This window comes from Suillus plorans (assembly GCF_016647745.1).
Source record: "Suillus plorans strain S12 chromosome Unknown HD556scaffold_13, whole genome shotgun sequence".
Taxonomy (NCBI): Eukaryota; Fungi; Basidiomycota; class Agaricomycetes; order Boletales; family Suillaceae; genus Suillus; species Suillus plorans.
This window is the reverse complement of record NW_024537397.1, coordinates 502,623-529,126: the sequence shown is the minus strand read 5'-3', so window position 1 is coordinate 529,126 and position 26,504 is coordinate 502,623. Positions and strand designations below refer to the sequence as shown.

At 46.3% G+C, this 26,504-nt stretch overlaps 8 protein-coding genes across 8 annotated transcripts; 3 read left to right on the top strand and 5 right to left on the bottom strand.

The window, feature by feature from the left end:
* Window positions 1-396: 396 nt before the first annotated feature.
* HD556DRAFT_1306037 (uncharacterized protein) lies at window positions 397-1,715 on the top strand (the record flags this gene model as incomplete). Its single annotated transcript, XM_041299865.1, has 5 exons — window positions 397-594; window positions 760-822; window positions 853-863; window positions 920-1,070; window positions 1,239-1,715. The coding sequence occupies 5 exons, from the start codon at window positions 397-399 to the stop codon at window positions 1,713-1,715; spliced, it is 900 nt and encodes a 299-aa protein (XP_041163274.1).
* Window positions 1,716-2,329: 614 nt separating this feature from the next.
* HD556DRAFT_192760 (cytochrome P450) lies at window positions 2,330-4,789 on the bottom strand. The gene is made up of 11 exons (XM_041309856.1): window positions 4,337-4,789; window positions 4,193-4,289; window positions 4,002-4,138; window positions 3,824-3,949; window positions 3,521-3,770; window positions 3,349-3,471; window positions 3,200-3,302; window positions 3,060-3,146; window positions 2,947-3,003; window positions 2,743-2,833; window positions 2,330-2,690 (listed from the first exon to the last, which is right to left on the bottom strand). Exons 1-11 carry the CDS (start codon window positions 4,477-4,479, stop codon window positions 2,477-2,479), a joined length of 1,428 nt encoding a protein of 475 aa, XP_041163273.1. The 5' UTR covers window positions 4,480-4,789; the 3' UTR covers window positions 2,330-2,476.
* Window positions 4,790-4,847: 58 nt separating this feature from the next.
* HD556DRAFT_1306035 (uncharacterized protein) lies at window positions 4,848-6,799 on the top strand (the record flags this gene model as incomplete). Its single annotated transcript, XM_041299864.1, has 9 exons — window positions 4,848-4,935; window positions 5,185-5,385; window positions 5,456-5,484; window positions 5,544-5,589; window positions 5,737-6,035; window positions 6,122-6,144; window positions 6,214-6,302; window positions 6,353-6,526; window positions 6,645-6,799. 9 exons carry the CDS (start codon window positions 4,848-4,850, stop codon window positions 6,797-6,799), a joined length of 1,104 nt encoding a protein of 367 aa, XP_041163272.1.
* A 502-nt stretch (window positions 6,800-7,301) lies between these two features.
* Window positions 7,302-8,648, bottom strand: HD556DRAFT_1351515 (uncharacterized protein). The gene is given in 8 exon segments (XM_041302381.1): window positions 7,302-7,505; window positions 7,560-7,967; window positions 8,019-8,064; window positions 8,121-8,174; window positions 8,296-8,374; window positions 8,431-8,432; window positions 8,445-8,516; window positions 8,583-8,648. 5 exon segments carry the CDS (start codon window positions 8,320-8,322, stop codon window positions 7,495-7,497), a joined length of 546 nt encoding a protein of 181 aa, XP_041163271.1. The 5' UTR covers window positions 8,323-8,374; window positions 8,431-8,432; window positions 8,445-8,516; window positions 8,583-8,648; the 3' UTR covers window positions 7,302-7,494.
* Window positions 8,649-8,822: 174 nt separating this feature from the next.
* Window positions 8,823-10,329, bottom strand: HD556DRAFT_192451 (uncharacterized protein). Its single transcript, XM_041309855.1, has 9 exons — window positions 10,227-10,329; window positions 10,036-10,174; window positions 9,882-9,978; window positions 9,752-9,823; window positions 9,545-9,616; window positions 9,403-9,478; window positions 9,066-9,137; window positions 8,997-8,999; window positions 8,823-8,930 (listed from the first exon to the last, which is right to left on the bottom strand). The coding sequence occupies exons 2-9, from the start codon at window positions 10,170-10,172 to the stop codon at window positions 8,890-8,892; spliced, it is 570 nt and encodes a 189-aa protein (XP_041163270.1). The 5' UTR covers window positions 10,173-10,174; window positions 10,227-10,329; the 3' UTR covers window positions 8,823-8,889.
* Window positions 10,330-10,346: 17 nt separating this feature from the next.
* Window positions 10,347-11,343, bottom strand: HD556DRAFT_192437 (uncharacterized protein). Its single transcript, XM_041309854.1, has 6 exons — window positions 11,318-11,343; window positions 10,921-11,250; window positions 10,838-10,870; window positions 10,620-10,792; window positions 10,486-10,566; window positions 10,347-10,424 (listed from the first exon to the last, which is right to left on the bottom strand). The coding sequence occupies exons 2-5, from the start codon at window positions 11,062-11,064 to the stop codon at window positions 10,497-10,499; spliced, it is 420 nt and encodes a 139-aa protein (XP_041163269.1). The 5' UTR covers window positions 11,065-11,250; window positions 11,318-11,343; the 3' UTR covers window positions 10,347-10,424; window positions 10,486-10,496.
* Window positions 11,344-16,238: 4,895 nt separating this feature from the next.
* On the top strand, window positions 16,239-17,133 carry HD556DRAFT_1306033 (uncharacterized protein; the record flags this gene model as incomplete). The annotated part of the gene is made up of 3 exons (XM_041299863.1): window positions 16,239-16,287; window positions 16,528-16,533; window positions 16,556-17,133. The coding sequence occupies 3 exons, from the start codon at window positions 16,239-16,241 to the stop codon at window positions 17,131-17,133; spliced, it is 633 nt and encodes a 210-aa protein (XP_041163268.1).
* Window positions 17,134-21,957: 4,824 nt separating this feature from the next.
* HD556DRAFT_1306032 (uncharacterized protein) lies at window positions 21,958-24,286 on the bottom strand (the record flags this gene model as incomplete). The annotated part of the gene is made up of 9 exons (XM_041299862.1): window positions 21,958-22,011; window positions 22,063-22,089; window positions 22,145-22,245; window positions 22,328-22,488; window positions 22,533-22,872; window positions 22,920-23,557; window positions 23,608-23,711; window positions 23,757-23,782; window positions 24,052-24,286. 9 exons carry the CDS (start codon window positions 24,284-24,286, stop codon window positions 21,958-21,960), a joined length of 1,686 nt encoding a protein of 561 aa, XP_041163267.1.
* Window positions 24,287-26,504: the final 2,218 nt, after the last annotated feature.

The following is a 26,504-nucleotide window of genomic DNA, read 5'->3' as shown; positions in this document are numbered from 1 at the left end:
GCATGATTATAATAATGAACTTGATCCCCTTGGTGTTACCACGCATCAAGTATCTCTCGACACACCGCAATACTCTCCAAGTTGCGTGGCTGATCAGACGGAAAAAATGAAGTATAATACTGAAGTCGTATCATTTTACTATTCGATCATTTCGCCACCCCGCATGCGCTTTCTTTTTCTAGCTGGCCAAAACGAAGAACAGGCAGCAGACAACTTGAATTAAATGGCAATCGCGTTTGCTCTCCCTTTGAATGATACTCGTGGCGCCGCACAGAAGCGCGGACTATTACATAATATGTAGGGAGTGGTCTCAGACGCGCCGCTTGAATAGTATTTGAATCCCTTCGAACTTTTCTAAGAGTCTTAATCACTTTACATCGACACGCTCCGTCGCCCATGTCAGGTTCATCAACATCACAGGATCTTCCCATAACACTCCTGCCGCTCACATCGCAACAACGTGATGAGATCGATAGAGTCTTACTTCAGGCCAGTGGCCGCATCCTGAAGATTATCAGTGAAGATAAAGAGGACACCACATCGGATCTCTTGGACTACATGCTTGTCTTGATCATGGAAAGAACTCTTTTGGCAGTCAGTAGATTTCTCAAACGTGAACACTTCACAGGAGGAAACATTGCAGAAACACCCTCAACTACGGGAAATCATCCGCCACGCTTGTCAGACGCGCTCGTTCTCTCACATCGCTGACCTCAGTGAGTGCTCATGTCAGTGCCATAGATGTCCCTCTGTTGACAGTCGCTGGAAACGCAGAAATGTTTTAAATACCCCAAGCTAGCGATACCGTGCGGCCGTCTCAAGGTGAGAGACTTTTATTTTGAACATCTACAGTTACATCTCAGGTCAGTTGTATCCCAGATGAGCACCGGTCAGACTTCCTCTACGATTCATTCGTCAGATCTTACGTTGGCAAGGCTGTGGACGGTTTCTACGAGTACCTGAAAAATAACAACATGAAGTTCACGGGTGGCATGCATAGGCCATACTATGCTAAGTTCTGTTGGATCGTCCAAAGTTCTGGTACAGGAAAATCAAGACTAATGATCGAGGTCAGCGTTCCATGTTTGTATCAGGTGGCTAAAGCTTCGAATTTAGCTCCGGAACAAAGGTGTCATTGTTTTGTACATGAACCTTCGTGATCCAAGTGATCTGGGCTTCCCTATGGGACTTTGCGACACTGGCATCGCACAAGCGCGGTCCAATGTTGTCATCTGCAGCCGCTCGTCGACAAGATGATTCCCATCTATTTTGACGATCCTGCCCTCAGCTCCGATGATCTCAATCGCGTCTCACAAATGTTTATTTCCGACAAAACGGGGAAGAATTACCATGAGCATGACTTGGGGTTAGTCACTCGCACGCATGCCAGTGGTTCGATCCAGTGCCTATCGAATCTTCCCTACATCGCTCTTCTTCTCGACCTGAATGTGAAACCGAAGCTTAACGTTACGTTCCCGGAGAAGGAGCCAAATCACGCCGAAACAGACCGATGTCTGCGGATCTACGCATCCGGAATAAGCAAAACCACATTTCCATTCTCGAGCCAACATCCCGAGGTCGCGAGCCAGCTGCTGCGTGGGCTTGTCTCTTGGCAGAAGAAAGTACCATCCCAGACCACTCTTGAAGCCCTGGTCAAATTTGGGAGTACCGCTAGGCTACGCACTGACTTGCAGTGGGAATTACAAGATGCATGATGATTCAATACAACTCGGATCATGACTGTACGATTGTAGTAAAGTGAAAAGCGATGTAGGGCGATCGCGCGCATGTTACTCAGGTGTGTGATAAACAATGATTGTAAAGCTGCTGCTCTGTTCGATCTGTTTCCACCCTTTGTAACCTTGTAGTTTTACGATTTTTCAAGGAACCTTTTCGACCATTTTTTTTTATTTCACGTTTTTGTTGGTTAATCGACACAACACAGTACAGCGAGCGTAAGTGGAGGCTTCAATTCTGCTGAGAGATCCACCGAAACTTCGTGATGGGTCACTACAACTGAGTCGCTATCGAACAAGATGCATCCCACAAATTGCTTGTTGCACGAACTATAAACACAACTATGTTCAGCAAGAACACATGACAGCCTGCAAGGGCAAAAGCTTTTGGGAGAGGTAAAGCAAAATCGCTGGTGATAGATAGCATCATAGTAATACGCTATTGGCTGTCCATCGTGACGTCAGGATTGCATCACAAGAAGCATCTCTTATGCGAGGGACGCCGGCGCCAACACACATGATACGAGTACACACGAAAACACTGACGGGCAGTCGCGTTCTTGAATTCAACGACAGTCGATAGATTGTCACTCCTTCAAAGGATAAAACCCTGCGAATCTGGGACGTGGAAAACAGAGCAGTGGTAGGAAGGCCATTCAAGGGACACAACCTTTTAGTGAATTCAATCCCTACATTACCATGTACTTATTAGAACTTTCAAGTTCCTAGATAAACGCCTTTTACTCCTCCGGTGCGCATAGTTCCCTGATCACATTCTCATCGATCCTCTTCTCCAAACATAGCTCAAACGGAGCAGCATGTATGGTTGCAGTGTCTGAGAATGCAAGCGTGTCAATCTTTGCTGCAGGATTCTCAGAAAGGCGAAAAGCCCAGAGAATAAGAGCCGTATTGATGAAGATGGACCGGGTCGCGACATGTTGACCAGGACACACTCTGAAATTTTTAAGGCATGAGAACGAGTCGAGACATGAGCGATGCCACTTACCGACGGCCGAAGCCAAAAGTGAAAAACTTGAGATCACTGCGCACACGACCTGCATCGTCGATCCAACGCTGAGGATTAAACTGGTGTGGTTCTGGGAAGACCTCGGGATCATTTGCGATAGCCCTGAAGCACGAGCGTCAGACCCAAATGTGAGAGGACGAAAACGATTGCCTACTGACCAATGGTTGCCAATCACAGTCGCACCTGCAGGAATGAGGTAGTTGTTCCAAATTATGTCCTTAGTCGCGCGATGCGCAAAGCCTGTATTGCAAGGTAGCCGTTCATTATCACATCATCGCAGCTTAAATAAAACACACCTCCAATACTGACAGGTCTCCACCTGAGACTCTCGAGCATGAACGCGGTAACCTGCGGCAGCATTTCCTGATCAGCAAATGTGGGTACTAGTCAGGAGTTATTTCAGTAAGTAGATTAACATAGTATAGGCGCAACCTACACCGTGTACGCCCCACGACGTCATCAAGTTCCTCTTGTACGCGAGCCTGTGCATCTGTGTGAATGGCCGCGGCCATCATCATGATTGTGATTGCGGACGCAGTCTACAACAGTTGTCAAGTGAAGACGCGATCTGATGTAAGAACTTACCGTATCAGAACCGGCGGCAAACATTCCTCCCGCAATGTATCCCAGTTGCTTGTCTTCGAGCTGGTACTGTTTTTGGTGTTCTAATATGAACCTCGCAAATGATGCCCTTGCAGTCCCCTCACGCTTCACAGTGATGAGTAAGGAAATTTCTCATCGCAGTAAAACCACGAACCATTTGTCTTCGCACAGCGTCCAACTGCCCATTGAAAAGAGCGAGTTCTTCTTGGTGCCATGCCTTCAGCTGACTTAGGTAGCCTGGGATGAAGCGCAGGATTGGATACGTATCCACAAGGTAGGCTCCCGGCTGGATAGCTTGACCAAAATGCGCAAGAGACCGATTGACGGCAACGATTTCAGGGTCTGTGTATGAAGTCGGAGTAGTTTTTCCATAGGTGAAGGACATAACCACAGAAGCTGAATAACTAAAAATTTGTATTACCACCTATACCGCGGGAGTAAGAGCAAGAGTTCGTACCGCATGGCATGACCTTGGTGGTTCTTTGGATCATTTAAGATATCCAGAACCAGATTCTTCGAATGTCTGGTCTGGATGGGCTCGTAGGTCTCCGCAACCCTGGGTTGCAAGCCTGCATGCAAGGCCCTGTTTTACATTCAGTCTCACTGACTGCACCTGGTAGAGACAAGATACTTACCTGCGCAGCCGGCGCAATCTCTCACCACTGCCTTCGAGAATAATTCTCAACCCACCAGATAATGTGTCTTGGACTGCAATAGAACTTGGGCGGTCGGCAAGATTTGCTCCCTCTTTTTCCATGATATCCACTGCAGCCTATGACGAGACCCATTTCATGCCTGGCTAGCCGATGAATTGCTTGATGCTTACCTGATGACGTCCTATAATCACGAAAATCCTATGGCCTTGCTTGAGCGAGAACACAGGTCCGTATTGTTCTGTCCATCTCGCGAATTGAAACGGCGCACTACGTGAGGGGTTAGAGACTGTTGATGTCCCTCGACGAAGACTCACTATGACTTTGGCATTGCATTTCCTAAAAGCCAACGTCCAGGTGGTCCAGGTGGTAATGGCAACCGCCTTGCGGCATGATATCGTTGCTTCACAATCCAGATGGTGGCCAAGACAATAAAGGTGCATGCAATGAGAATCGCCATTGAAACCTTGAATGATTGAGCTTGCTGATAGTTATCACACCCCAGGCCTTTGCATCATGTTAAGTACTCCAGAATCGAGCGGCAACATGTTGTGATGTGCGACGGGTACGCTGAGATTACAGTCAAGTTCGACACCTGCACGGATCCATCGGACATGTGAGTCATGTAATACTGTTCTTCCTTCCGTTCACGTACTAGTCAGATGAGTCACTGCCTGATTAGTGTGGATGCGTGATTGATCGGATTGTTGGATTAGAGAGTACCGGCTCGAGCGTCGAGACTGACAAAGCGTCTGCGGCAGCGTGATTAGTAATTGTATTCCGGCTATGTAGAAACCCGACATTTTACAATTTGTACACTGTACTTCGATGGACGGTAAACTCAACACAGATTTGTCGTTCGTTGGATTGCACAGAACCGTGCGGTTTACATGGAGGTCTCCGAACTTCGGCCACAGTATGTACGAAGCGAAAATGCATCATCTGCATGGAGCACTTGTATGCGACCGTTGCGTCATCCGGAGATTCTGACGATGACGACGATTACACACCGGCTCTGTCAACCCGACCCTACTGCCTCCCGTGCAGCTGGGTCTTCGTTGCCCTCAAACAGCGAATCGAATGCACCGGCGGCCTCCAAACCGACACTATGTAGGACCATCATTGCCTCACTCACAAACTCCTTACGATGATGACTCGGATTCAGATGTTGGGCCTCAACCACTTCCTGCAGCTCATGCTTCACAAATAGAAGGAAAGTCAGGCGTGGAAGAGTTCTTCGAGAGGGATGAAAGGAGAAGGAAACTTCAGGAAGAGGCGAGCAAGCCGGTGATTCTCCCGGGAGCTCTGCTGTGCCGTTCACGCCAATTTCTATGCCCGAGCACAGCATCCCCGTCGCTGTCGCGAGGTCATCGTCTTCCACGATGCTAGGATACATCGTTGACATCTCTTTAACACCCATTGTGCCCGGCCCACAGGTCAAATGATACGACAGGCCTGTTCCCATGTACGCAAATTATACTATGTCGAGTGAGCTGCTGTTCTAATCCATACTCACAGAAATAGTGTTGCGAGTTATTTAAGGTTAAGAAAGGTCTTTTGGACTTGAAGGGTAAGCATACCGGTGAAAGAGCCGGTGATGAGATTAAAATACTCTCCGTAGGGAGCTTGCTGCAGTAGAAGGATGGGAGCTGCTCACGCACCCGGAAGGCGCCTTGTTCTTCTTCATGTAAAGTCACGTGTGTCCGCCTGCTCCCAGTACATGACTTCACTCAAGTCACACACCAGAGAATTTCCACTGATGCCAATGTTCGAGATCCCGAAATCAGTGTCGAAATAAACAAAGCTGTTGAGACGGCGTACGAAGGCACGCGGAAGGCAAACATCATCTTGGATTCATCCGTCGAGCTCGCATTGGAGCTTATTGCGGAGGCGAACAAAAAAAATTGGGGCTATTACTTTGTCGACCACGACAGACGTGTCATTTTCTGGTTCGAAGACTACGAATCTCCTGACCTTGTGAATAATGTTCGAGGTGTAGAGCGAAAAAGCACATCAGTAAGTTCTTTCCACGGGGAGCTTTCGTTTCGAGCTTGAGTATGCATTGGATTCACAGTATTGGTTCGTATGAACTGCAAATGTAGGTGTGTTCCATCACTCAACCAAAGTAAATGCGTTCACCATTTGTTACAGCCCTTTTTTACTTGCCAGGATTTACATACCGTGACGTTGGCAGGAGATATATTGAGCTATTTCCAAACAAACGCGTCCTTCCAGAAGACATTGTCGTGACGCTCAAAGAAATTGTCATGCATGCTCATGCAGGTGAGTAAAGATCAATAAGCGTTTCACGTACATGATTGACATCGTAATAGAAAACATCACTTCTGAAACGTGCCTAGCACCTTTTGCCTTGAGTGAAGTTGCAAGTATGCTTGGACTTGTAGATCATCTCAAGGGTGAATTGTTCCCTGATGCGGGAAAGTTGTTGTTGATCATCTTTTCAGACAGTACTAACGAGGAGCGCGAGCACTCCGGGTGGATTGCTGGTATGTGTGATCATGGAATGTCAGTTGATTGCTCCTGATACGTTTGCTGATTTCAGCTCTATTGACTGTGAATTTCGTCTAGTAGTCCGCGATTTCTATCTCCTGATTACTTTACTAGGCAACGCAAAGTTTGTGAATTTCTGTGGACAACCAGGTGCCCGACTTGACATAGATCAATCTCTATACGGAGAACATGACACCCGCTCGAATAAGATCATCCTTCGTATCATGGATGTTATTCTGTTTGGATCTCCAGCTGGGAAATTCACATGATATGGGTCGATGAAACCATCGTTCAACCGCGATGGAAGGATTTTATCGATAGGATCACCATCGAATGGAATGGATATACAATATTTGTGAGTTGCGCTTTCGTTACAAATTGTCATGCAATAAATGACCGTCTCAGTCTACTGTGACGCTCGCTGTTGATATTAGTTTTCTCGCGGTCCCACACGAGTAAGATCTGGTGGGGCAGTAAAAAAGATTCTCTAAGTTGCCTACTTCTGCGAAACCATAATGTATTAGAGAGAGGTTTCATTCAACTTGACATACTTAGTCTAGGTTTGTATCGGAGGGTTTTCTTGATGCGGGCAGCGTGATGCAAAGATTGACAGACCTGATCAAGAGGACTATACACCGCATGAAACCACAGATTAATTGTTGTAGCAGGGGATGAGGTGGGAATCAGCAGATTCCGATCGTACCACGGATACTTGAGAAGCACATCAAGCGCAGTTAGCTCTCGCCACGGTCTCGACTGAGGGTGACTGACATTCTCTAAACACGTATACCCCATACCACACAAAGCGCTATATTGTATGATCATACAACTAATTCATACAGTTCCACATCCTGAATCTACCTCAACAAACATTTCAAGCAACCTTCACAGCCCAGACTGGCACCTCCACTCCTCTCCGAACCGGAGCATCATTGATCGTGATGGTGTGTTGCATTGCCTGATATTAAGGTCTAGCTGAAAACAAGGGGATCAGTGGGAGTGCTGCCTCAACGTGATGGTGAAACATACGCAGGCGATGATTTAGAGCGATTTCAAGAACAGCTTCAATTAACTCCTCGTGCGCCTGAGAGCACAAAGAATCTTTTTCTCTCGCCCGAGAGCATTCAAAGGATTCCTTGGCCTCTTTTGCCTTCCTCTTGAAAGATTCAAACGGTAACTTTCTTATCCAAGAAGGCAGTTTTCCTTGATATGGATAGACGGCAGTGCTCACAGCTTCTTCATATGCATGGGCGGCAGTAGCCACAGCTTCTTCACACGCCTGGACGGCAGCACTCACAGCTTCCCTGACAGTAGCTGCATGCGGAGATGCTATGTACTGCTCGAGAGCGACACGAAACGAGGGATTAGACTCCTTGTCCTGAAGATAGCGCCGCTTGTCGAAAATGTAGAAAGAGTGTTCAAAGATAATGACAACAGCTAAATGGTCAATAATAAGCAGGTTCATCGCAACGTGGCCTCAAAATTCACCAGAAATGAGCTGAACGATATTCTCCAAGGGTGATGAGTGGGAGGTCTGACAGAGTCGCAACATGAGAAATGCGTGCACAATCTGTAACCAGTTAGACATACCGCAGAGAGTAACCTAGACTGTATCTCTACACGGTGCTCGTCGTAAAGCTCGTCCTATTGATGAATCAGCGATGACATTCGCTAGCAAGGCTCGAGACTCACTCTCTATTGAAGGATGCGCGATTTCAGTGGTACTAAGCAAACCTCGAACTCGATGGAGGATCAGCACACTGACTTTCTGGCAATGGATGAGCAATGCCATCGGTGAGCAAAGCTAGAGCTCGATTGAGGATGAGGATAGAGAAACTCACGAACTGTCAACAGATCAGTAATGTAGTCGGTGAGCAAGGCTCGAGCTTAATGGCAGATGAACACACTCACGACCTGTCGACAGGGATGAGCAATTTCAATGGTTAGTGGGGCCCCAATCCGACTGTGGATTAATGCGCTTACATCCTGTAAATGAATGGTCGATATCTTCAGTCAGTATGGCTTGCGTTCGTGGTGGACCGAGAAACTCACAATCTGTCAACGGAGCGATATTGTGTTCTGTCAGTGAGGGTGACGTAGAATCAATACACCCACATCCTAACAATAAATCAGCGATTGCATCGGTAAGGAAGGCAGAAGGTCGACAAAGGATAATCATACTACTCACAAGCTGTCAACAAATAGACGATATCTTCGATCAGTAGCTTAAAGTCGCTGGAGGATCAATGTACTGACCTCCTGCCAGTAGATGATCAATTGTGTTGGTCAGGAATGCTTGAACTGGACAAAGAGTCAACGGACTCACATTCTATCAACGGATTAGCAGCGATGGCTTGATTCATGAAGGCTGCGCTTGATGGAGGATCAAACACTCACCAACTGCGAATGGTGGGCAACGACTTGGATCAGCATGACTCTCGTTCGAATGAGGATCGACACACTCACTATCTGCGAACAGTGGGCAACGACTTGGATCAGAATGGCTCTCGTTCGAACAAGGATCGACACACTCACTAACTGCGAACAGTGGGCAACGACTTGGATCAGAATGGCTCTCGTTTGAACGAGGATCGACACACTCACTGACTGCGAACGGTGGGCAACGACTTGGATCAGCGTGGCTGTTGCTCGAACGAGGATCAACACACTCACTGTCTGCGAACGGTGGGCAACGACTTGGATCAACATGACTCCTGCTCGAACGAAGATCAACTCACTATCTGCAAACAGTGGGCAGCGACTTGGATCAGCATGGCTCGAGTTCAAACAAGGATCGACACACTCACCAACTGCGAACGGTGGGCAACGACTTGGATCAGCATGACTCTTGCTCGAACGAGGATCGACACACTCACTCCCTGCGAATGGTGGGCAACGACTTGGATCAGCATGGCTGTTGCTCGAACGAGGATCGACACACTCACTGTCTGCGAACGGTGGGCAGCGACTTGGATCAGCATGGCTCCAGTTCAAACAAGGATCGACACACTCACTAACTGCGAACAGTGGGCAACGACGTGGATCAGCATGACTCTCGTTTGAACGAGGATCGACACACTCACTCTCTGCAAACAGTGGGCAATGACTTGGATCAGCATGACTCTTGCTCAAACGAGGATCGGCACACTCACTGTCTGCGAACGGTGGGCAACGACTTGGATCAGTATGGCTGTTGCTCAAACAAGGATCGACACACTCACTTGCTGCGAATGGTGGGCAACGACTTGGATCAGCATCACTCGAGTTCGAACAAGGATCGACATACGTACTACCTGCAAGTAAACGCCCAACGTAAATGAGAGCAACGTTCGAACTTCACGATAATCTTACCAGAATGTGTGGAAACCAGGCGCCCGATGTCCCTATTATCCTCCAATAACCCTCAGATGTCGTCGTCTCTGCAGAGTCAAAATGTTGTAAGAATGTTCTGTGCAATATCAGTCACTAACGCTTGCAGCAGGTGAATAAGACCGTGGGTAGTTACCGCTCAACTGCATATTTCATGCAGATCTCCAAGTTGCTTTGCTGGGTCGAGACGAATAATTGCTGAAGCACTTCATTATCCAGAGTTCCAGCCGTGCGCTCGATGAGTGTCTTGCAATCTGCATCATCCTTCTCCATGTCTAATAGATCAAAGGTCATCATGCATCGCGACTCGACCACGAACCGGCTTACCAGAAAGACATACATAACATTTTGGAGGCCATCGCACATCCTTGAGAAACTTCAATTGTGGCCCGTTAGGGAATGACTCTTCGGCTTGTTTCGGGGCCAGTTCCTTAGCGTCTTTCCGAGATCTTCCTTCCTTCCTTAGCTGTGCGAATGCGACGTCGTATAGGGCATCAAATTTGGTAAATAATACGATCACTGGAACTGAGGATTGCGATTCTGCGTATCAGCCGAACGTCAACGAGGGTGGAATGCGAATGCTTACCGCTTCCTGTGTCACACTGAGAAGAATTTCACTTCACTTGCAGTGAACGACCTGTGTGCCTCGTCCATGGGAATGCAGTACCTATTTTGAATCTGTGAGATAGTACATTGTCGCGATAGATCTGTTGTAATCACCAGATAGCATGTAGTTGATTCTTTATTTTCATTCCCTTGGAGCGGCTCGCGATGAATGCCTTGACCTTTTCGAATTCGGATGCGCCGCCTGCCTCAAAACCGCGTGAATCATGGAAGATGAATCCTGGGTTGTTCTTAAACACCATTTCGTTCTCGATGTCGTGCAGTCCGCGCTGAGAGCACGTCAGTTCATGGCATCGACTAGGAGCACACCTTACCTCTCTAGATGCCATTAAAACTGTTAGGTCGATCTAATGTCGATGAGTCACTACCATCCTCCTACTAGCATTGTGATGCCCACCTGTTCCCCGTCGCTGTCGTATATTTCTGGATCATCCCGCGTGTTGCAGACTCTCCGCAGAATGGTAGTTTTTCCTGCGTTCGCTCGTCCTATAACGAGGATCCGAAAGCGACCGATTTTCTCTCTTATCTTTGCAGGATCCATGATGGTGGAAGTGGTAGTAAATATGAGTCACAGAGAAGCGGTTGGTGTAGCCTTATAATCTCTGCAGTGTGTGAACCCGGCAACTACCCAACCCTAAGCCAGCATCTAGATTTAGTACTTGGGCAATGGGCAATGTTATCAATATAGGAGAGCTGTGTACCATGAGACGTACGAAGTGTGTTGGCACTTTAGGGTTTCGATTCATATTTGAAATTAGTTGACTGTCGCAAGCGTGGCAGCTTGTAGTACTTACCCGGGCCTATGACCACAATCTGGCTACGCTCGACACGCTAGCTGAACTTTTTGCCAAAGATATTGCGTGTATCATTGGACCAGTTTGATGGTGAGCTGTTGCACCGAGTCCAAGTCTTTGTTGCGCCATTTGTTTGCGCAAGTTTCCGGTCAGGTCAAGACAGACAGTTCCTTCATTTACCCTTGAACTTGAAGCTTGAAGAACCATGGGTCCTCGTGCCAGTAGTGACGTGGATCTCAATGAGTCTCCGACTCACATACCATATTTTCTATGAGTCCGACTGCACAGTGTTGGCCAGAAGCCCAATGAGCGATATTAATATTGATATGGCTGTGTACCATGAGGCAACCCTGTGCAATGCTGAGGTTGTACACGACAAGTCCTTGCAAGGCCAACGATATTTGAAATTACTAGTTCGCAAGCGGAGTGTGGAGTTGGTTGTTGTAACAGAGAACTTCGCGCAGTGGCTGTGCAGCATGTGGGTTCTCTTCTCTGCCTACTAGGAGCTACTAGGTACCCCACAGCGCCCATTGGCAGATTAATTCTAGCAAGCTCCGGTGCCCTGTCCTCCTTTCTGAGTTTTTTTTCTGCTACAAACTCCGGTAAGCTCCAACGGCCCAGATCGTTGTGTGCAACGAAGACAAGTCTGGTGTGGAAGCAGGCCACGAGTAGCACTGGCACACCGACTCTCAAGCTCACTCGTGTAGGAAGTTCACCGTTGTGAACTCTCGTCAGGTCCTTCACCGCAAAACTTGATAAGGGGAGGAATCATCCACCCAGTCACTATGACACCTTCTACCATTGGCGAGCGTCATCACCGTCCTTGCCAACACCTGCTGCCGTGCGCGTGTAGATTCCTGCACTTTCGTGGGCCCGCATACTTGCATTGACGCAGGCGCTTTCACCGACGCGAACTCCTGCATTGATGCGGATCCCCGCATTGACGCAGATGCCCGCATTTATGCTCACACGGATGCCTTCTTACTACTTTTGCTACTGTCTCATGTAGCCTCCCATCGATGCGTCCCCTTACGGGCTCCTACAATTTAGGGATTCAACGTTCAATTTGGTGCGTCGCATTCACTCCGACTAATGTGGGAATAACGGCTCACCTCGTCTCACTCTTGCACAGGTCGGGATCACTGTCAGGGCCCTGCTTGCAACCAAACAGACATTTTTCTCGTTCTCGGCAACACAAGCACATAAGAGCACCCACAGTCTGTATCTACTAGTAAGCACTCCGTTCATAAATCACGCGCACAGTTCGATGAAAACTAACAAGTCACCATGTCCAACGAACATGAAGCAGAAAAGTTTAGGCGATTCTCTCCTTCCACCCTCTCCAATCTCACCACCAGCACCTGTGGAGAGACAGGTAAAGCGGAAGCACAAGTTTCTAGGCTCATGAAAGGTCCCGCATGTCGTTACAGGGATTTTTCAACCAATAGTATCTCGTCATATGAGAATGGGTCCAGGATTGTAGGTTCTTGAATAAAGACCATTTTTACCTCGAACGCATGCATGTGCAGCATCCGTTCCACCATCATGATGTGGGGCATTGTGGACCCGGAAGTCCTTATCACGAATGTCGCAAGAGTCTTGTAGATGTGGTGATATTTTGAGACTTGGCCGCCTTCGCCGCGAGATCACACCTGAGGCCCGAAGCTTTGAAGACCTGAAAGGTCCATTTTCGATTACTTACATTTCCAGATCGACAACATAGTTTTATCTTACGGGGAGAGTAGGAGAAAAGACGAAAAGGTTCGTTCGGTCGGGAATGGCTTGATTGTGCCCGTCGTCCGACATCACTCATCTCCAGGTACGTCCGTTCTCAGACTCCAACATGGACATGCATAAACCAGATGTTCGCGGAAGATCGTAGAAGATAAGTTGTTAAAGGGTTGAAGGACAGGCATGTTCTGTAGGAGCAGGTTGTTCGCATTGAATTCACCTTTGAAGTGCCGAGTAAGAATTGAGAGAGATGTCACATAGCTTTTTTTTTTTTTTTTTTAAGTCCAATTTATGTCCATGTGGGGTACAGTACCCTATGTAGGACAATTCTAACTAGGAAAACGGAGGACTCCCTAGTCCTCCACCGCGTCTCCGACTTCGCAAATGCCCTAAGGGAGGGGTGGCCTCCCTCAGTCCGCCGTTCCCGCCGGCCGTTTTAGATGCACAAGTCTTCCAATCTGCGGGACCTTTGCTGTACAGTTCGTGGTGGGTGGGGCCCTGACGTTGGCTGTGGATAATACAAGTACTCGGGTGTGACACCGTGTATGATAGGAATGATGGAGCGCGGAGCGTAAAGTAAAGTTTTAGGTGCGGATATCCTCGTTTGCCGGCACCTAGGGATCTGCACGGGTACGGGTAACCCGCGCGGGTCACGGGTACGGGTACTACTGGGGTACGGGTACGGGTTGGGATTCTAAGACCCGCGCTCTTACCCGTACCCCAGCTATACCCGTGCCTTCCAGGCCATACTGTAAGAATGATACATCAAATACCTATGATTAGAGGGCAATAGTGATACATGTATTACTGTAGTGCATAATATCTATGATTATAAGGACTGATATATCAGTGGAGGATCCCATTAAGACACTCCCATAATAATCTCAGACCCCTAATTATCGCATTTTTGGCCACCTACTGTGGGAATTTCCCCACAACACTTAAAAATAGATTACTCCTCATATCAGGGCCTTCCCACATTATTCCCACACTCCGCATTTTTCGCATTTTTAGCCACTACACCCAAAACATTACTCATTTTGGGAATCTCCACAATATCAATTATTCCCACACCCTCCCCACCTCACTGCAGCTTCACCACCACACCACAATAGCTCCCCCTTTATATACAAGTAGTAGTTTAGTATATATGTATATAATATAATATAATAGACCACTTTTTTTGTTAATTTGTGTGCCTCCTCCTCCTCCAGGGGCCATTTAACATATGTTATGGTAAAGAACACTTTCGCATTTTTGCCCCTTTGGTGGGAAAGTGTTCTATGATATTCAGAACATGTTTATGAGCATATATGAATAGATTCCCATCTTTATTTGACCCCCTGAAGCGTCCTACATCAATAGATACAGCACATATGCAAGAAAACACAGAATATGTTCCCATTTAATTATTTCTAGATGAACAGACTTAGAAAAATGATTCCTAGCATCTATTCAACAATAGGAACAATGTATCAGGAGCTCATGACCATAGGATATTCCCCTGTTGCATATGGTGCCCCCCCTCTCCTGGTGGTTCATCCCCTGTGAAATTTTTTCCTGTAGGACCGGACCTTAATTGAGGTGAGGGGTCTATTTCTATGTATATTTGGAGTAGATCTATCATATAGCTGGCCCAGGACACACATAGGATCCTGCTACAAGAACAAAAACATAGAAAATCCCACTTTTGACATTTTTGATGTTTTTCAGTATCTTACTCTTGCATAAATGACCAGCCCTGCTCATATATTACAAGTAGTACATTCACACATATATTCTGTGCCAAGGATCAGCCCTACATAGGGCGCAAATTTGATATCTGATGTACAGGGGGTTTTTCTACTGATAAGAAGCCCAAACTTTCAAAACATCGAAATTTAATAATCAGACACCTGGAGTAGATTTAAAATACATTCACTATCATATACCTAAATTTACAAAACAATCCAACAATAATTGAGTGCTGAGGAAGTGAAATAGATAAGAAATTGAGTGTGGGAAAGTTCAAAGACCCAAAACATCGAAAATGATCAGTTGGACAGTAGTAGGACTTTAATGCTGGGTCAACTCAGATATACACCACATTCCTTCCACAACCCTCTAACCTCAGGGCAGTATGTAGTATAGGTTCTTTTAGTAGTCTACCATATATCCTACATATTTTGAATTACATATTTGATCTGTACCATATCTGAATGTGACTTTGTGTAAAAATATGTCAATTGTCACTTTTCACATATATGTCATTTTACTTGTCATTCAGTCAGTCCTTCATGGATCTTTCTAAAACTTCAAATACATTATCTGGGACATATATGAAAGGTATTCCAGGTATCTGATCACTTATCACAGGATTTATTACTATGTAGGCTTCTTATCAGTAGAAAAACCCCCTGTACATCAGATATCAAATTTGCGCCCTATGTAGGGCTGATCCTTGGCACAGAATATATGTGTGAATGTACTACTTGTAATATATGAGCAGGGCTGGTCATTTATGCAAGAGTAAGATACTGAAAAACATCAAAAATGTCAAAAGTAGGATTTTCTATGTTTTTGTTCTTGTAGCAGGATCCTATGTGTGTCCTGGGCCAGCTATATGATAGATCTACTCCAAATATACATAGAAATAGACCCCTCACCTCAATTAAGGTCCGGTCCTACAGGAAAAAATTTCACAGGGGATGAACCACCAGGAGAGGGGGGGCACCATATGCAACAGGGGAATATCCTATGGTCATGAGCTCCTGATACATTGTTCCTATTGTTGAATAGATGCTAGGAATCATTTTTCTAAGTCTGTTCATCTAGAAATAATTAAATGGGAACATATTCTGTGTTTTCTTGCATATGTGCTGTATCTATTGATGTAGGACGCTTCAGGGGGTCAAATAAAGATGGGAATCTATTCATATATGCTCATAAACATGTTCTGAATATCATAGAACACTTTCCCACCAAAGGGGCAAAAATGCGAAAGTGTTCTTTACCATAACATATGTTAAATGGCCCCTGGAGGAGGAGGAGGCACACAAATTAACAAAAAAAGTGGTCTATTATATTATATTATATACATATATACTAAACTACTACTTGTATATAAAGGGGGAGCTATTGTGGTGTGGTGGTGAAGCTGCAGTGAGGTGGGGAGGGTGTGGGAATAATTGATATTGTGGAGATTCCCAAAATGAGTAATGTTTTGGGTGTAGTGGCTAAAAATGCGAAAAATGCGGAGTGTGGGAATAATGTGGGAAGGCCCTGATATGAGGAGTAATCTATTTTTAAGTGTTGTGGGGAAATTCCCACAGTAGGTGGCCAAAAATGCGATAATTAGGGGTCTGAGATTATTATGGGAGTGTCTTAATGGGATCCTCCACTGATATATCAGTCCTTATAATCATAGATATTATGCACTACAGTAATACATGTATCACACTTCCCTTATAATTGTAGTAAATGATACATCAATTCTACAGGGACAGGTGTGCCTTCCATAAATGGTAGCACCTCCTGCATCAGTAATAGCGGACGCCATACTTCCCGCGTGCATGCTACAACCGGCACCACCACCAACACCGGCACCTAACGCGCCTTCCCAAGTCCACCAACTCCACGTTCACAGCGCGCGCGCCCGAAACGCGTCAACAAGTGTTGACGCGATGCAAACACACGCGGACGACACGCGAAGACGAAAGGACAAGAGAATCGAGGAAGGGAGAAGGGATGGTATAGAGATGAAGGAGGAAAGAGGAACTCGAGGAGACGAGACTTTGGGCACGCTGAAAGTGAGTACTCACATTGAAGACTCTACCCCCAGCAACAACAACGACGTCATACGCGTCACGTCGCCAGCGCCTATCTTTGTGCGCCCAGCACTCGCACCACCACCAGCTTTCACGCCAACGCCACCATCCACGACGCCAACGCCACCATCCACGATGCCGACACCACCATCCTCGACCGTGCCTCCACTCCTCCTTCTTGTGCCATCCACATATGTTCGAGTCACGTCAGCATTCGCTGACGTGTGCTGGACATATGTGCTAAGCACTGGTGGTGATACCTATGGTACCCGCGGGTAAACCCTGCACGGGTGTGGGTACGGGTCTGAGCTTGTTGTACCCGCCGAAAACCCGTACCCGTCAGAGCGGGTACGGGTTTTTGCCGGGTGCGGGTGCGGGTCAGGTCCCCGACACCCCAGGGTATACCCGTGCGGATCCCTACCGGTACCTCCAGGTCGGTCTGTGTGGGGGCATTTGTTTGAGCGGCGAGCAAGCATGGTATTCCGTTCCTCCTCCTTCTTTCTGCGAATATCCTTTCCTCTTTCTTCCTCATGTTCAACACTTCTCGTGTTCTCCATTTGGACCGCTGAGAGTCCGAGTCCCGTCGTCGTTGAGCAGTGGGTTAAGGTCCGGTGTCCTGCACCTAGAGGTTCCCTTAATCGTGAGGGGACTGCTTGGGTTCTTTCTGTGGTATGCTAAAGAGGTAGTCATTGCCTGTTATTATTAGTTCTTAGGAGAGACATCACCGAATATTGGCTGTAGGCGGCCCGTGCTGTTGACATATCGAATGAGTGAGGCACAAGATCCTGTAGGGATAATGCATTAAACTAGGCTAAGTATCAGTAGAGTGTGATGCAGGAGACAGGCTAAGTGGCTGCATTACCTTCTCACCCAAACTGGCAGTGTAATGCATTACATCTACTCCCCCTATTACTAGGCCTGTCCTATACACAGCCGCACTTTTTGCATTTTTGAAACTCAGCTATTTGTCATTTCAGGTATATCATGACCGCAATTTTGGCTTCCAAAAGCGGAAATTCATAAAACATATCTTATTTTGGTCACCTCCTCATCCCCACATTATCCCCACACATCACATCTCCGCATTTTTCACCCCCACAGTGTGGGAATTACCCCACAACACCAAAAACATCGACCATTTTGGGAATCTCTTCAATATCAATTATTCCCACACCCTCCCCACCTCACTGCAGCTTCACCACCACACCACAATAGGTCCCTGTTCATATATAAGTAGTAGTTTAGTATATATATATCTAATATAATATAATAAACCGCTTTTTTTATCTATTTGTGTGACTACTCCTTCTCCAGGGGCAATTCAACATAGGGTAGGGTACAAAACACTTTCGCATTTTTGCCCCTTTGGTGGGGAAGTGTTCTATGATATTCAGAACATGTTTATGAACATATATGAGTATATTCCCATCTTTATTTGACCCCCTGAAGGGTCCTACATCAATAGATACAGCACATATGCAAGAAAACACAAAATATGTTCTCATTTGGTTATTTCTAGGTGGATATACTTGGAAAAATTATTCCCAGCATCTATTCAACAATAGTAACAATGTATCAGGAGCCCAGGACCATAGGAGAATCCTTTGTTGCATGGTGTACCCTTCCTCTCCTGATGGTTTACCCCCTGTGAAATTTTTTCCTGTAGGACCGGACCTTAATTGAGGTGAGGGGTCTATTTCTATGTATATTTGGAGTAGATCTATCATATATATGGCCCAGGACACACATAGGATCCTACTACAAGAACAAAAACATAGAAAATCTCACTTTTGACATTTTTGATGTTTTTCAGTATCTTACTCTTGCATAAATGATCTAACCTGTTCATATATCATTATCATAGCATATGTACTTGCTTTGTATGACAAGGATCAGCTCAAAATAGGTCAGAGTTTTGAGCTGGTGTGGATACTTGCTATTTTTACTGATAAGGAGCCCATACTTTCAAAACATCGAAATTTAATAATCAGACACCTGGAGTAGATTTCAAATATATTCACTATCATATAGCTAAATTTACAAAACAATCCAACAAGAATTGAGTGCTGAGGAAGTGAAATAGATAAGAAATTGAGTGTGGGAAAGTTCAAAGCCCCAAAACATCGAAAATGGTTAGTTGGGCAGTAGTAGGACTTTAATGCTGGGTCAACTCAGATATACACCATATTCCTTCCACAACCCTCTAAGCTCAGGGCAGTATGTAGTATAGGTTCCTTTAGTAGTATACCATATATCCTACATATTTTTAATGGAATATTTGACTTGTACCATACATAAATGTGACTTTGTGTAAAAAGATGTCAATTGTCACTTTTCACACATATGTCATTTTACTTGACATTTGGTCAGTCCTTCATGGATCTTTCTAAAACTTCAGATACATCATTAGGGACATATATGAGAGCTATCCCAGGTATCTGATCACTTATCACAGGCTTGATTACTATGTAGGCCTCTTATCAGTAGAAATATCCCCTGTACATCAGATATCAAATTTTCGCCCTATGTAGGGCTGATCCTTGTCATACAAAGCAAGTACATATGCTATGATAATGATATATGAACAGGTTAGATCATTTATGCAAGAGTAAGATACTGAAAAACATCAAAAATGTCAAAAGTGAGATTTTCTATGTTTTTGTTCTTGTAGTAGGATCCTATGTGTGTCCTGGGCCATATATATGATAGATCTACTCCAAATATACATAGAAATAGACCCCTCACCTCAATTAAGGTCCGGTCCTACAGGAAAAAATTTCACAGGGGGTAAACCATCAGGAGAGGAAGGGTACACCATGCAACAAAGGATTCTCCTATGGTCCTGGGCTCCTGATACATTGTTACTATTGTTGAATAGATGCTGGGAATAATTTTTCCAAGTATATTCACCTAGAAATAACCAAATGAGAACATATTTTGTGTTTTCTTGCATATGTGCTGTATCTATTGATGTAGGACCCTTCAGGGGGTCAAATAAAGATGGGAATATACTCATATATGTTCATAAACATGTTCTGAATATCATAGAACACTTCCCCACCAAAGGGGCAAAAATGCGAAAGTGTTTTGTACCCTACCCTATGTTGAATTGCCCCTGGAGAAGGAGCAGTCACACAAATAGATAAAAAAAGCGGTTTATTATATTATATTAGATATATATATACTAAACTACTACTTATATATGAACAGGGACCTATTGTGGTGTGGTGGTGAAGCTGCAGTGAGGTGGGGAGGGTGTGGGAATAATTGATATTGAAGAGATTCCCAAAATGGTCGATGTTTTTGGTGTTGTGGGGTAATTCCCACACTGTGGGGGTGAAAAATGCGGAGATGTGATGTGTGGGGATAATGTGGGGATGAGGAGGTGACCAAAATAAGATATGTTTTATGAATTTCCGCTTTTGGAAGCCAAAATTGCGGTCATGATATACCTGAAATGACAAATAGCTGAGTTTCAAAAATGCAAAAAGTGCGGCTGTGTATAGGACAGGCCTAGTAATAGGGGGAGTAGATGTAATGCATTACACTGCCAGTTTGGGTGAGAAGGTAATGCAGCCACTTAGCCTGTCTCCTGCATCACACTCTACTGATACTTAGCCTAGTTTAATGCAATAGAATGACACTATAGCCTGAGTGAGGAACTTGCTTTGGGGTTGGACAGCAGGAACGACATGGAGGAGGCGCGACGACGGTGAGCAGTGGTGAGAATGTGTCGCGCTCTTGCATACTGAGGGCACACAAGTAGAAAGTGCATTACTGTTTCCGCGGTATTTTCACAGTGCGGACAATTGGGAGAAGGACTTTTGCCGATGCGGTGAAGATGCTGGTTGAGGGAGACGTGTTTGGTGCGGAGCCAAATAAGCATGCTGATATGTCGTTTCGGGAGATGTTGGGCTAGGGAAATGAATGATCCTTTGAGAATGTCAGGGTCTAACTTGTCAGTATGATTGTATCGAGGTGACTTTCGCCAAAACCTGGCCCAGCGCTCGAATGACTCGTGCTTTTGTGCTTGTCTCAGCGCGGATATACTGCTTGGGAGCACCCCTTTACGAAGATAAGGTGGGAGGTGCCTTCTGGGGCTGGATTCCGTTCGTGATTTGGCCGCTTGTTTGGCCTCCTGGTCTGCTAACTCATTCCCCTCAACTCCATCGTGTCCCGATATCCATCTGACAGTGACTTCAAAGCGGCGGTCGCGGTTGGCTTTCTTCAGGTTCGTTATCATGCTGCGAAAGTGGTCTATCAAATAGTGGCCTGATTTAGTCGAGAAAACTTCACCGGATTTGATCGTGGCCTGGTTGTCCACGAAGATGGAAACAGGGTAGGTAACATCGTCTTCCATGGAGAGTAGCTGCACTGCTAGCGTTAGTCCAACTGCCTCGGCTTCGTATACGGTGTGATCATCTGTAGAACCTAGGTGGTAGCGCAAAGTCTTCGGTTGTAGCTGGCCGTTACGTATGAGCACCGCTGCTGCTCCCACTTGGCTGTCTATACCCGAACCATCGCTGTAAATCTTAATCTCATCGTCATTATCATTATGTTCTTGAATGGCCAGTTCTCTGGTGTCGGCGATAGAGGTTTGATACGGAGTTCGAGAGCTTGGGGGACGTCTATTATGCGTGATGGTCTCAATGGAGCCCAAGTCGAGCTTAGTGGCATGGTATAGGTGGTGGAGAGAAGATCTGTGACACCCAGTAAGAACTGGCTGTGCTCGAAACAGCCGGAGTGTGCCAGAATATGCTTATCGTAGTGGCTGAGGAAAAATGTATATATTAGCACATCTTGGATATAAAACGGTTGATTTAGCATATTGACAATCAGACGGGGCAAGGCCTCTAATGCCACGCTATGTTTTTCTTTGCAAGAACATATAGAAAACATACTGGCGCATATTGGTGTCCACTTGCAATTCCCTCGCTGAATGTGCTCGTTTAGGCCGAGATATGATTATGCTGGTATATGATAAAACATGCTCTGGTAATACAACTCTAGGATACGCAATGAAAAAGGGAAAACATGCAATAAGAAGCAACATGCAGCAGAGCGGGTGGGGATCAAAAGCATCATGATAGCCGCAGCTAGGACCTAGTACATCTTGCCTGCAATAATGGCGGTCTTGTCCCAATTCCCTTCAGCAATCTAGAAACCATCAATTAATAGAACGGAGACGATGATGACCATCATACTCACGAGTTTGCTTGCTTCATCATCATACTCCTGGATCAGATCAGTGGAAACATGCACTGCATATGAAAGGATCCATGTCACATACCTTCCGTTGCCCTTGGCTGAGACTGTTGTAATAGGTACAGAACTCGTCTGTCGATCCAGTGGTATTGATCTGCTTGAGCTCAGCGGTGGGCACATAGGTTACTGGTTTGGTAGTCAGGCACATGACGAGCGTGAAGGGAATCCACATACCGTCCGTTCTTTGTTGGGCTTGGCCGCATTTTACCCTTGCTGCCAGTTTTACTCATTTTCTCTTTCTTCACGATCAAGCTGGCGCTGTCATCCAGCAGAGGGTCTATGGAACCAGGGGTCTCAAGAGGATGAACCGGTGTGACTTGTGGAGATGGTGGTATGTCGACATTGGCAGCAGCGAGAGAATGTATAGAACTATAACATATTAGTAATGGTCTGAACAAAAAATGACGACTTACAGAGGGTTCGGGAGCGTGACTCTGACAGGCTTTTGGACGGTGACAGATTGAGACAGGTAGCTAGCGTTGGCTGCACTGACAGTATTTTCGGTGTCGACGTCATCCAGCCTGGTGACAGGTACAGGTTCGGGACACACAAGAACGTTGTCGGTATTAACTGGACCAAGATCGGAAACTGAAGGTGTGATTTCTGGGTCAGTAGCAGACTCGGGCTCCACAGACGGCATTGTTGTAGACACAGCGGGTGTATCGAGTGCAGGCAGACTCGCCGTTAAGGTACTTGGAGTGTGAGTTGGAGATGGAGATGCCGATGGTGGAGCAGGTTGCACAAATGAATCAACTACGGAGATATGATTAGCGAGATACTATGGCAATAGAAACACACACCTTTTGTTTTCTTACTAGGAACCTTGGACTCAACAGGTGACATCATCGGGCGCCTGCACTTCTTGCTAGTCTGTTCATCATTAGTGTTGTTGTTGTTGTCATTGGCATCATCATCATCTTCTTTCTTGACACTGTCTCGAGACTTGCGATTGTTGTCACTGTCGAGGTTGTTCCGGCGCCAGGAAGGATACGAAGATGTTGCAAGGAAATCTAGTTTCCAACCGTTATCAGCAAATTTGAACAATGGGAATGTGTCCTCCATTAGCGAGTGAACCAGCTGTCTCCCAGAGGCCGACACCTTCCCCCATGATTGTGGGGCCATTTTGCGACTTAAAAGTTCAGACCAGCCCCCCCGAAGAAGCTTGCAAATAGCCTTGATGGTGGTTTCAGGTACTGGGTCCCCATCTGCATCCTTGAGATATGGAAGCTTTCCGCGATCAGCGGTTCGGCTACTGGCAGTCTCCAGCCACTCCATATAGTCATCCTGAGTCCAGAACAATATGCTGGGGTAGAGTTGACGAGTGGGACGAGTGGAGTCGCCAGAGGCTGGGCAAATAATCGTCGAGTCGGAATGACGAAGCTGAGAGGGATCTGAATGGGATGACTGAACAGAGCTTGCAAGATGTTCAAACATTGCTCTGCAAATTGGAGCAATCAAAAACAATGGAGGTGGCAAGAAAATACTTACTTGATTGTATCACGTTCAGTAGTTAGCTGGACTTCGCGTAACTCCAGTGCCCTGCAGCGCTCAAGTAGAGCTTGAAATTGCTGACTATCCTGCATATATGCGCCCTAAAGATACATTTGTGAGCAGAAAAATGCTTATAAAATACTTACTTGATGAAATTGGTACCGTGGCGAGGCTGAATCAGCGAATGGGTCAGGTAATGGCCCAGACAGGGGGGAATGACCTGGGTAAGACAAGTCCTCTACCCATCGTGGATTCTGTAGTGGGGAGTGGGAGGCTTGTTAGGAGCGGGAGGGCTGTTGGGAGCGGGAAGGTCGTCATTATGATAGTCATAGTCATTGGGTTTGTCGTCCTATAAATTATGTCAAACGGGTACATAGAGATTACTGTAGTGCTGAACATGTACCTGGGCCATACTGGGTTCAGTCTGTTTGGCTCATTTACGGCATCCGACTTTGCGTGACAATTCTGCATTCTCTCGCGCTCGTTTAGTGAGACCACGGATTGCATCCAAGCGACGAGCTTTGGGAGGTAGAGCTAGCGCACTGCTCTCTGCAGGTGGAACTGAAAAAGCGGGTATACTGTGTCCATTTAGTGCTCGGCCTGTGCGCATCCTTTCTCTTTCATCTTCGGTGTTGGCTTCTTCTAAGTGCCTGCACCATGTCGTGCCCGAGACCATGTGAGACTGGCCTTGATTGTACTTGCGGCAGACACATATGTATCGGGGAGCGTCATCGAGTTGCTTAGAACTGGAACTTGCATACATCTAACATGTAAAATAGACGCTAGAAAGACTAGCGGAAGCACATTAGTTTACATCAGTATAGGTAGATTGCAAGTGAGAGACATTGCGCACCTCAGTAAGTTCGAGAACAATACTGAGATGCATAGCTGGGATGATCCAAAGGAAATACGAGAGACCAGAGCATTAGCTAATTGTACCGGTGAATGGACGAGCGGATGGTTCGAGTGGTCAAGAAGTAAGAAGCAAGAGGTGTCGAAGGCGATAACTGTAAGAAGGAAATATCGAGTCTAAACGCAGGATCGTCAATACACCTCACCAAGGCAACAAACGCAAGATGGAAACATGCTTACAGAAACCAGTAAGGGAGAAAGGTAACATATTTTGATGTGCGCCAGTGTGTCCACATGGAGATCTTGGAGGATCGAGTAGAGTTTGGATGAGTGGTATATCTACTACTACTACTAGTAAGTTGATACGACGTTACCATAGTGTACTGTATTGATGCGATCGCGATGCATTGATGCGACGATGTGTGGGATGGGATGTGGTTGTGCAATGCAATGCAATGGTGTATATGTATGCGACGCAATGTATACAAAATGATATGAAATTATAAAGTAGCACAGACCAGCACAAACGGCCATAGGACAAAAAGGGAAATTCAGGTCTCAGCATATCCTGGCTGTTTCGAGCACAGCCAGTTCTTACTGGGTGTGACGCCTGACAAGTCTTTTAGCAGCTCGTCGCACCGGTAGGAACAGAGGGTGAGTTGTGGGGTGCGCCGCTAAGCGGATAGCCGCTTGGTAGCATAAGTTTTGGAGCCGGTGCTGAAGAGGGATCAACTTTGCATGTGCTTCCAGGGTGTCCATTGCCGTGGTGTGCATAGCCCCAGTGATGCTTAGAGCTGCGATGCGTTAAACCCTTGTCAGACGCCTGACCACGCCTATCGAGCCTCGTTGAGGAGTGTCTCCGTCCCCTATGAACAAGGGACGGAACCAGAGATCCACTGCGTATAACATCTTAGGTAGGGCTACAGCTAGGTATAATTGACGCATTAGTGAGAGTGGCATTCCCAGGGAGGTAGAAGAAAGGCAGCGCAGCTGGAAAACATATGCAGTACCCTTCGCTAGTGCGTATGCGATATGGGCTCCCCATCGTAATGTTTGATCCAGTATGACTCCTAGGAAGCGGTGCGTTGCTGTTGGGGTGATCGTGGTGTTCCTGGTTATGAGGGGAGGACGTTCTTTGGCGGGATTCATTGAGAAGTCCATTAACGCGAATTTTGAGGTTTCAAACTTAGAGTTGTGGGTTCTCGCCCATTCATAGCCGCCCTCTGGCCTTTCCAACATGTGCTTGAGGATGTCATGTGTCTCATGGAAGGAGTTCCCTATAGCGATAAACGCAGTATCGTCGACAAAAGCTAGTGTTCTCTCCTTCTTGCCGTTTCCAATGGCGATATCTACGAGGTCCGAGTCGTATATGACATATAGAATCATGGAAAGCGGGTCCCCCTGGCCTATTCCATTGCGAATCGGGATCCATTCGGATAAGTGACCATCGAACTTGAGCTGAGTGCGACAATCTGTTAACAAACGTTCAGTAAATCCTACCAGAGACTCTGGGAGACGTCTCTGCCTCATGTTATGCAGGAGGCGGTCAGTTACGGCGTTCAGAAACGCGCCTTCTATATCCAGAAATAACGCTGAGACAACTTTACCTTGCCTCCAGGCATCTTTGATGGTCGCCCCTAATAGATGTAATGAGTCCATGGTGGATCTGCCAGGACGGCCGCCAAAGTGGGTATCGGGGAGTAGATTGTGGTGCTCGAGGAGGTAAGTCATTTGGTCTGCAACCACGGCCGTAAGCAGTTTGCACATCGTGTTGAGGAGCGCAATAGGTCGGTAGGCCTTCGTGATGGTATAGTCCGGTGTAGGGATTCATTTCTGGCTGGGCTTGTAGAGACTGTTTTTACCTTACCTTATGTTGGCACTTTTGTAGCTTACATAAGCAAGTTATCTTTTCACCAGTTACCAGTAGGAGTCAGAGTCTTCAGTAGTTTTCTATCATATTTCCTCTTCTCTGAGCCTTGAGCCTGGTCCAGAAACCCTTTAGGGTCGAATAGCAGCTAGGTTCTGCAAGACCCAACATTGTT

Coding starts and splice junctions, on each gene's coding strand:
- HD556DRAFT_1351515 (XM_041302381.1), bottom strand. CDS start 8,322: ATGGCATTGCTCATCCATTGCCAGAAA. Junction 8,175..8,295: donor TGCTCATCCATTGCCAGAAA/GTCAGTGTGCTG, acceptor ATTCATCAATAG/GACGAGCTTTACGACGAGCA. Junction 8,065..8,120: donor AGTCTAGGTTACTCTCTGCG/GTATGTCTAACT, acceptor CGACTCTGTCAG/ACCTCCCACTCATCACCCTT.
- HD556DRAFT_192451 (XM_041309855.1), bottom strand. CDS start 10,172: ATGGAGAAGGATGATGCAGATTGCAAGACACTCATCGAGCGCACGGCT. Junction 9,979..10,035: donor ATGAAATATGCAGTTGAGCG/GTAACTACCCAC, acceptor GATATTGCACAG/AACATTCTTACAACATTTTG. Junction 9,824..9,881: donor CCTGGTTTCCACACATTCTG/GTAAGATTATCG, acceptor GTTTACTTGCAG/GTAGTACGTATGTCGATCCT.
- HD556DRAFT_192437 (XM_041309854.1), bottom strand. CDS start 11,064: ATGGATCCTGCAAAGATAAGAGAGAAAATCGGTCGCTTTCGGATCCTC. Junction 10,793..10,837: donor TTTTAATGGCATCTAGAGAG/GTAAGGTGTGCT, acceptor ACGTGCTCTCAG/CGCGGACTGCACGACATCGA. Junction 10,567..10,619: donor AATCAACTACATGCTATCTG/GTGATTACAACA, acceptor GATTCAAAATAG/GTACTGCATTCCCATGGACG.
- HD556DRAFT_192760 (XM_041309856.1), bottom strand. CDS start 4,479: ATGGCGATTCTCATTGCATGCACCTTTATTGTCTTGGCCACCATCTGG. Junction 4,290..4,336: donor AATGCAATGCCAAAGTCATA/GTGAGTCTTCGT, acceptor CCCCTCACGTAG/TGCGCCGTTTCAATTCGCGA. Junction 3,771..3,823: donor CACCAAGGTCATGCCATGCG/GTACGAACTCTT, acceptor ACAAATTTTTAG/TTATTCAGCTTCTGTGGTTA.